Source organism: Nanorana parkeri, unplaced genomic scaffold, assembly GCF_000935625.1.
Source record: "Nanorana parkeri isolate BGI_ZX_2015 unplaced genomic scaffold, ASM93562v1 scaffold247, whole genome shotgun sequence".
NCBI lineage: Eukaryota > Metazoa > Chordata > Amphibia > Anura > Dicroglossidae > Nanorana > Nanorana parkeri.
The window spans coordinates 412532-422500 of NW_017306515.1; the positions used below are offsets into that span (position 1 = coordinate 412532).

Sequence of the window (9969 nt, forward strand, 5' to 3'; positions counted from 1 at the left end):
TAGCCAGACTGAGCTGTCAGCTGCTCTGTCTGGTGTCCTGTGTCCAGCTCACTGACAGACTCTGGCTGCCTCATTATGGGAATGGTCCTGTGGACAAGTGTGTATTAATGGTTACAATGCCAGCCCCTGGTAACATTAGCAAGTTCTACATAGATAGCAGATGTTCTAAGTAGATAAAACTCCTCACTGAATGACATTTAGTTTGCTAAAGCACCGTGTGTCATTTAATCATCAAATTATGATTTGTTCCCTCTCATTACTTTTGATTTCCTGCTTCCCCTTTGCAGTCACAATCTATCAACATGCACTCCAGCAATGGCTGCATGGCATTTCTTAGGGCCTAATGGGGACAATACTGGACTATGCCTGCATCATGTTTTTGGCTACTTGTAGTCTTCATTTGAATGCAGTGTGACAGGGAAACAATGCAGAATTGGGAGACATGGAAAGAGCGTTGCCACCTCAACAAATTTTAGCTGCAGATTTTAAGATATTGAACATGTGTTTTTAAATACAATACATGTTAAAGCTTACATGAGATTTTGGTGATTGGGTTTACATATGCTTTAAAAATTGTTGGTTTGGGGGGAATTATGTGGACATTTTTATATTAATTGGAATTATATTAAAGGTTGGAGGATGAAAAAAAAAGAACAAAATTGTATCTCGGCCTGTAGACTTTTACAGAATGTATCCAAACTGTAAACAATGAAACCATTCTCCGTATTCTAGACAAAAAACATACCTATACTCACCATTGCAGTACAAGGCATAAAACTTTCCATTGGTACTAAAGGACACTGAGAAGTGCTGGCATCTGTCAGAATGCAGGTTGCAGGTAATACACTGTGGACTATAAGTGTTATCCAACTTTAACCTATGAAGACATTTTGATGTTAGAAGAGATTTATTAGATATTTTTCTGCACATTTTTCTTCTCAATTATGTGAAATTGAATATTTGAGCTTGGAAATAGGGCTCATTACACACATCAGAGCACTGCGATGCCAAAAATGTTCAATGGCACCCCAATGCACCAAGACGCCAAGGTGTGAATGGGCAATAAAGAAATGCTTTTGACACAACCCCAGGCTTACTTCTATGGATAGGAAAATATATTCAGATCATCAATACCGCATGTTGACATGTACAGAAAGCCACAAGGGTAAACACAAACAAAAATAAAAGCTACAAAATGAATGCAATTCATTTTATATAGGGGACACAGATATAAAAGGAGTTGGATAATATTATCCTTTGGTGCTATTGTACTGATGGTTGTTTGTGGTGAGGGTGTTATATTTTGGTGTTATCCTTCTTAGTCTGCATTCACACCTGACCTGAGCATATTCCAGGAAATTTAGAAGTATTTTTTATACATTTTTACAGCAAGTTTTCCAGGTGATTTTAGGTCCATTGTTTTAGCCAATGGAAAGTTAGTTACTAGCAGGAGGAGGCTGTTGTTTGGTGCAAAATTGTGCGAAAAATGTTTATTTCTCAGGTATACCCACTGAACAGTTCAGTCTGAACTCTATATGTCCAAAAACATGCAACTCTGCCCCAAAAGAAGCTTATGATTTTTCAAGCTTCAAGCAAGTGACAGCAAGTGACAAAATGCTCAGGTGTGTATGGGGGCTTGTTGTGGAGGGTGTTATGCTGCCTATGGCTGATAACCATTTACACTGCCTGGCCAAAAAAAGTTACACACTCTAATATTTCATTATTTAGCTTTAATTACGGCATGCATTCACTGTGGCATTGTTTTGATAAGCGTATGCAATGCCACAACATTTATTTCCATCCAGAGTTGTATTCATTTTTCACCAAGATCTTGTAGTGATGATGGGAGAGTCGGACCACTGTATAAAGTCTTCTCCAGCACATCCCAAAGATTCTCAATGGGGTTAAGGTCTGGACTCTGTGGTGGCCAATACATGTGTGAAAATGATGTTTCATGCTCTCTGAATCACTCTTTCACTATCTGAGCCCGATGAACCCTGGCATTGTCATCTTGGAATATGTCCATGCCATCAAGGAAGAAAATAATCCATTGATGGAAAAACCTGGTCATTCAGTATATTCAGGTAGGCAGTTGACCTCTTTTGTTGCCAGATGAAACATATTGATTACTGAAGTAATTATCCAATTGAAGGGTCTTACCTATTTGCTGAGCTAAATCCAGGTGGTGACTTTTTTGGGCCAGGCAGTGTATATGCTCCCACTTTTCTAAAGCATGCCTACTTTTCCCCTGTTTTTACTGAGGCTCTGTCTGATTTAACTTCATCCCATGAAAATAGACTTACAGTTTACTATGCCCACAATTTACCACACTCTAGGCCACATAATTTAAATTAGATCCCTCACTGTTCTGAGATGTCCCTGCTGACCTCAATACTTGCTCCAGATAAGTGACCTAAAATATCAAGATCACAATCCTGTAACTTGAAAGCAAGTCAGCAATGTCAGCTCTCATACAGCTGTCTTGTCTTCTCTTTGTTAAAAGAATACTTCTAATGCTACTAAGTTTCTACCAAATCAGCAAAGGGAAACACTGATATTTCTTCTGGAATTCAATCTTACTTGTAAAGATGTCGTTTTGATGGGTATCCTCCGTCATTACTTATATAGTACCTGAAATACAAGTGATAACATATATTTTACAATCACTGTTCAAGAGAGTTTAGCTTTAAAATATTTCCCTACAACTATATTTGGCTTTTTCGGCATATGGCATTCAGGAAATATTTTTCAAGGAAGCCACACAAACTACTGATGGGTTGGGTCCTCTGTTATGGAATCCATGGCCAAGTCTAAAGAGTTCTTAAAAAATAAGTAAAACGTAATACAATTTTTTGTAACTGTGATATATCTGCCATGTGTTCTTCATCTCATTTATTTTTATTGTATAACCATTTTCTTTTTAGTTTTGGATCAAGTGGGTAAAGATTAGAAACTCTGTCAAGTTTGTATTGTTTATTGCTCTGCTAGGTTGCTTTCCTATCTTCACCTCAACTTTCACTTACTATGAGGTCATAGAGTTTCCCCAAAAACTCAAAATTCCACTCTTTTCCCACGCTATCCAAAAACTAGTTTAAAAAAATCACTGGAGTTCAACTTTAACCCCCTGAGCATTACATTTTCCCACAGAAAAACATGCAAGAATGTTAAAATACACATTTTACATTACTTAAACCCCCCAAAAATATATAATTTCTGAAAGCAGAGAATGTGTACAATAAAAAGATGGCATCTGCAAATGTTTACGTTGAAAGATATTTGCGCAATTGTTTTTTAAACCTGTATTTAGTAGTAAGAAATACACTAAAAATAATTATAGTGCATGCAAATGTAATATAATTCAAACTTCCATATGTGCAAAGGGGCCAGGGGCGTGAGTCCGTTAAAATTGTTTTTCCCTGTTGTTATTTTTTCATTACTTTTATTTCTTTTCTTTTTTTACCTCACTTTTTTACGATCACAATGGGGCTGATAGGCTCCTTTGAGACAGTAGGGTAAAGGGGATAGATACTCTTTATTGGGACATCAGAGGTCTATTAGGCTTCCAGTGCACCATTGTGAGAGGAAGGGGAGGGCTAGCTGCTACTCACAGCCAGTGTTTACTACTTGTTGTAGCTGTCATTGGTTTACAAGGCCCAGAGCCACTCTAATTGTTTTTAAATGTCCTCTCAGAAGAACAGGTGACCTGACTGGCCATTTTTAAAGTCCTGTTAGAAGAACAGGTGCCAACACTGGCCATTTAATTACAATGACTTGTTGTGAGATGGCTAAATGATTGGCTAGGCATCATACATAAACTTGTCAACACACGGGGCATCAATGTTAGCACACAAAATGGCTGCTGAAGTCATCTTAACCTTGTTGCAACTATCATGTTTACATGGTGCAGCACAGTCAAATCACATGAGCCTCAGAAAAAAACTGAACTGCAAGTTTTCTTTTTTTCCACTTTAACCTGCCTAGTGTTGTTCACACTAAGGACAGCACACATAGTAGAAAATTGAATCAGGCGTTCCCTTAAAATAAACAGCAAGCTTGCATGTGGCATTAGTGCAACAATTTATATGCAAAATGAATCAACGTGGTAAATAGAATATCCGTGACCTGTAGAAACAGATATGTCCTTGTTGCAGAATAAAATGTACTCACAAGTGATCATCATTTGTTATTTTGGAAATACTGGTCACTTCATAATTTCCCCTAGTTATTTGAACTGCCTCCTGTAAATCAACAGATAATGAAACAAATTAATAAACAGATAAAAAGGATGTAAAATTATAAAGAAAAAAAAATATTTTATCAACCAAATTATCAACTAATGTAAACAGCACAAAAGTATTCAAGACAAAAAAAATGATAATTTGTGTGCCCATAGTAAAATCTGTTTATTTGAGGGCACAGAGGCCTACACCTTAGAGGTCTACAGTGCCTATTTAACCGTTGTAGAAAACAGTTATCTTCCAAAAGTTCCTACAGTTGCTCAATGGTGCTTAATTCAGTTGCTCAGTGGTGCTTCATTTAGTTGCTCAGTGGTGCTACTACAATTGCTAGATATACAGTAATTCACAAAAGCTGGCCATATTTGGGGTCATTTTTAGGGATGTTCAGATACCAGTATATGTATCGGTGCTGATATTTGGCATTTTCACTAAAATCATAAGTCTATATTGTTTTAGAAAAACTGTCACATGACACTAAAAAAATATTTGGTATCTATGAGTACTTGGACAAGTATTAGTACTTGTACTTTGTCTGGAAAAAATGGTATTAGTGCATCCCTAATATATAATGCATATATATAGAAAAACAAATCATACATTAAAACAGGGATGCACAAATCCCAGGAGTGCCATAGCCAATGCCCTTTAAACATGACAGCTGCCTCCTAACTGTTGAGTTTTTTCTAGTCTAGTATTGGAGCTGGAAAAGTATCAGTATTTGTACTTGTACCAAGTACGGTACTTGAAATCTGTGCATCCCAATTCCCTAGTAATTTTCAGTAAATTTCAATTACTGTGGGACTACCAACAAGCAAACTAAGCAATCTGCTACTCACAAATTGATCAACCATCAAAATTTGGTCAAATTTTGAAGTTACTTTAAAAGATTGCAAACAAATGTACATTGCTGTTGAGAAGTTACAAGAGGATCAGCCAATTGGTGCATCAGCCTGTTGCAAATTATTATTGGCTTGCCGATTACTCAACAGCACAGAATATAAAGGCTGTAACAAACCTTGTACTACTCCGAGTTTCAGACAAGGTAATAAATCTATGAAGGTTTATTCGGCAATGTCTCTGTCTCTGATCATTAATTAGAAACTTCCCATCAGCTTAATGCAGAGGGTGTTGTGTCACAATCCAGTAAAATAAAACAGTAAGAGCACATGGCCTGATGTTATGTTAATCATGAACTTGTATGCATCATGTTCCAGAAACTACCTGTCATATGTCAGGCAAGCGACTTACCCTGGTTCCGTAGAAGTGTACATGCTTGTAACCATCTGCATTGCTAATAATCTTGTAATATTTTGTCCCTGATGTGAAGTACGGACTACTGGGCCCAAACTTGGAAGAAAGAAAAAAATATTTTACTAATAAGCAATGACAAAAAGCAATAAAGAGAGATGACAAGCGGTTGATTCTCAGTGAGTTACCTTTCCTTGCACTTTACAGTCTTCCTGTCTAACTTATTGTACTAACACAATCAGCACATTGACTGCTTTACACATGGAGAGTGCTAAAAATAGTTTGTTGCACTAGCACTTTCCTGCAAATTGTCTTTGTGAAAATTGCTTGTTTATACAGTAATGTGCTCTATGGGTCTGACTGAGTTTTTACTATAGAATGTGTCCACATGACATAACTGAATAATTTAGCTTGGCTGATATTTTACCTTAAGAGTCAAGGGTCAGAGGTCAACCGGGGGAGCGACGCGTTTCGAGGAAATCTCTTTCTCAGGCTCTAACGGTCGGAGAAAGAGGTTTCCTTGAAACGCGTCGCTCCCCCGGTGTTATCCCGAGCCTTCTCCCCACTCGTGACTCGCTAAGCAGGCTACTCTCAAATAGCCTTTTTTACAGTTTTTTAACAGCTTCTTCCCGTACACAGTCAGACGCTACATGCGCCGTCATCACCAGACCTTCAGGGACAGGACTGCTGCAGAGACGGGTGCTTGTACAGCCAAAGCACCACAAAGTCAAATCCAGCGTTCTACCCACGCACGGTCACCCCTTCAGTCCACACAAGAATGATATGGATACAGTCCCTGCACTGCCTTGCCTCTCCTCCTGGCCATCAGTCTTCCATTCTTCAAACTGCGGCTGCCAGTTCCCGTGACCACTTCAATCCAAGAACCCTGGACCACTCGATCCTCCTAGAAGGCCACCCCTTTCCTGGTCCTCCCCCACTCAAACGTAAGTGTGGTTTTTCCTTTACACATCTGTCAGCACCAATGCTTTAAACAGGTACCCCGCAAGTTTTGCGCCCTGTTGTGAGATTTTTATAGCAAGCACAGGTCCTCCTACTGTTTTTCAGGGCAGCACACTGCATATTGTTCACTTTCAGGCCATTTTCCGAGAGCGCTGTTTGTTCATTTACAACTAAAGTGGCTAAAGGGCCAGCAGGAGCCAACAGAAAGGGAGGAAAATGCAATATGTAATAGATATGTCCAACATCCTTAACTGGTTAATAAATAATATATCACTACTTACATTTCCAACCCAGCCTGTAGTGCTCTCTTCATATATGGGCTGTTAGGTAGAAAAAATATATATAAAATATGATTAATCAAAATAGTACAATATATATATATATATATATGAGAAGGCAGGAGAAGTGAACAATCTAGGACAACATAGCTGAACTGAAAAGTAAATTGAATTGGAGAATTTTTCCAAACCAGCTATGTTGTCCTAGATCAGGGATGGCCAAATTCCAGCCCTCCAGCTGTGGTGAAACTTCAAATCCCATGAAGCATCTCTCCGGGAGTCATGTCTGTGAGAATCTTGCAAAGCCTCATGGGATTCGTAGTTCCACCACAGCTGGAGGGCCGCAGTTTAGCCATCCTTCACTTCTCCTGCATTCTCCAAACCCTTCACCCTTTAGTAAATAGCTCTGTAGATGTTAATTTAAATGGTTCCAACACATAAAGGTGATATTATTGAACAAAATATATCTTAAATGTGGTGTGGTGACATGGCGTGTTTATTCTACTAATCTAAATGATTGAAAGTGCAAGTTTTTCATGTGGAAAAAGGGTTTGTTGTTCTCTATGCTAATGACATGTGTGGTGTCATCATGCCAAGATAAAAAAAAAGAAGAAGCTATCTAAGGACCTCAAAAATAAGATTTTGGATGCCTATGAGTCCAGCAAGTGGTTTAAAACAATTGCCAAAATATTTGAAATTAATCATTCTACTGAAAGGGAAATAATCTACACGTGCCATAGATTTCAAACAACCACTAATTTGTCCAGGACTGGCCAGCCCAGGAAATTCAGCCCAGCAGCTGATTGTTTTAGCAAAGCCAATATCAAGATAGCAGCTCAGGAGCATATAGTTTTAAAAACAATTGAACAATGGCAGATCCTTTCATTTTCATCATCACAAGTTTCCTTGTATATCTCCCACAGGTTGCTACTGAGTTCATCTTCAGAGAGCCCAAAGGGGTAGAAACAGACATCAATCAGTCATCTAACATCTGAACCACCTATGAATAAACTATTAACTGTAAAAAGAACTCAATGTACCGGATCACAATTCCAAGTCGTAGAGCTGTCTACATGGTTACATATGAGAAGAACTGAAACATTTTGGATTCTTCTAAGCCACTGGACCGCCAATCTCTGGTCTGTAACCCAGTCCATTCGAGCCAAGTAATGGTCTCTGGAATCATTACATAGAGGTGTCAGTATATTTACATTGCACAGTATAATTTGCAATATGATAGATAGATAGATAGATAGATAGATAGATAGATAGATAGATAGATAGATAGATAGATAGATAGACACACGCTTTTCTTACACATGCACTCCGAAATTGGAAAATAGTGGAAAAATGAGGTTGTGCATTACCTCTATCCACCAGCAGAGGGTGCACTGTAACAATCTTATCTGCTCTGAATTCTATTGAACCATCTCATATCACTACTAGTCACTCTTCCTATGATATTAGTGTTAATCTTATTTTAAATGGAACAATATGTTAAAAATAGTAACTTTTGAACAATTTTTTTGATTGATATGCAAGTACGATCAATAGTTCCAAATAGTAAAAGTAATCTGCACTCCTACACATCCAGACTCAATGAACATATTAACAATTCAGAATGGTGTATATAGGTTACTGTACTTTGCCTGTTGTACTTAAGTAAATTAAATTAAATCTTACAAGGTTTTCCACCTTTGTAAAATAACCCCACTGCTTATATTAGCTATATTATACATAATATATAAAATATTAATAATCCCAAGCACTAAAATTTTATGAGCTTTATTATTGTAATATTGCTAATAGATTCAAATCCTTTTAAATCTACAACTTCTATCCCTGGTCTGCAATAATCCCTGCTGATTCTGCCGTGGAGGCCCTTGCTCATGTAGATCCTCAAATCATCCCTGAATTGGTACTGACACTGTCCTTCCTTCTGGAGGATGGCTTCTTTTATTCCCCATGATCCCTGTGTGTGTTGTACAGTAGTCACTGCTCCAAGCTCACTCCGGTGATAGACTACAATCTTAATACAAATTAGTAAAATAAAAGTGAGCTTGTAGTCCATCATGGGATTGAGCTTGGAGTGGTGGCTACTTTACAACACACACAGGGAACATGGGGAACAAAAGTAACCACCCTCCAGAAGGAAGGACAGCGTCAGCACCAATTTAGAGATGATTTGAGGATCTACAGATGAGTGATGTACAAATACGACACGTTTTTGTTAATAGTTAAGGTACTTGAATGCATTATTAAGATTTCACTTCTGAGTTTAGTGTAATTTTAAGCTATACGTATAGACAATTAAATACGTTTTGAAAGGCAGTACCACCAGAAGAAAACCCAGTTTGTCCCTAACAAAACATATCGGGATCACTCTCCGTAATCAATGCAATGCCGATTAATAATTAACAAGAAAACCCTTTCAGTCGCCAATGTAAGGACAAATTATTGGACCAATAGCTGAAATATTGGTCTGGAGCCAATGTACATGCAGACATGTAGAGACTGTTGTGAAAAAGTTACAAACTTGTTTTTTTATGATGTAAATTAAAAACCTGTTAAAATCCCATTTTGCCCCAGAATAATGAAAAAAACAAAGATCTATGGTTTGAAGAGTGGTCTACCCCAACCGATATGCTCCTCTGTAGTGATAATAATAAGGGTTGTAGTATGAATAATCTTACCCAGATTTAATCTCCGGTGGTGCAAGTATTTCCTTGATAGTTATGTTGTTGAGGGATTCTGCGTCCACAGAGAACAGTCTCACTGTGGGGTTTTTAGTTCCGGCCTTGGGAAACATAAAATTTATATTTAAATACAAATACAATCAGTTAGTAGATTAGAAATAAAATGAATGGAATTATTTTAAAGTGCGTAGTGATGTCTGTACAATGCTGATTAAGGAACATGCCCATCTAAGTACAAAAAATCTTTTCAGCTCATATCCTTCCCACAGGAATCCAGTGCCTGACATAATGACAAATTTTGTGTTGGTGCCCTCTCTGCTGCATAATGATTATGAACTCCGTGATAAGCAAACATTGTCCAAATAGGCATGTATATTCTCTTTCTTGGATCTTACTTGGTGTGCTTTGTGTATTTTTTCTTCATTTGCACAGTAATTCAGCATGAACATTTGCTTTGGAAAGAACTTCCTGTAATAAAGACCGGTCATTGCTGCCGTCTCTCTCCTATGCAGGGTGACTGGTCTTCTATCCGCCCCCCCCCCCCCCCCC

The 9969-nt window shown here is 38.0% G+C and overlaps 1 protein-coding gene across 1 annotated transcript in view; it reads right to left on the reverse strand.

The window, feature by feature from the left end:
• Positions 1-9969, reverse strand: part of LOC108787205 (dipeptidyl peptidase 4-like) — a 69686-nt gene that overhangs the window by 13731 nt on the left and 45986 nt on the right. The window contains exons 10-16 of the mRNA XM_018556696.1: positions 9418-9521; positions 7765-7900; positions 6728-6766; positions 5487-5585; positions 4168-4238; positions 2581-2631; positions 756-877 (exon numbers count right to left, since the gene is read on the reverse strand). Of these exons, the coding sequence (XP_018412198.1) occupies positions 756-877; positions 2581-2631; positions 4168-4238; positions 5487-5585; positions 6728-6766; positions 7765-7900; positions 9418-9521 (622 nt within the window). The remainder of the gene's footprint in view (positions 1-755; positions 878-2580; positions 2632-4167; positions 4239-5486; positions 5586-6727; positions 6767-7764; positions 7901-9417; positions 9522-9969) is intronic.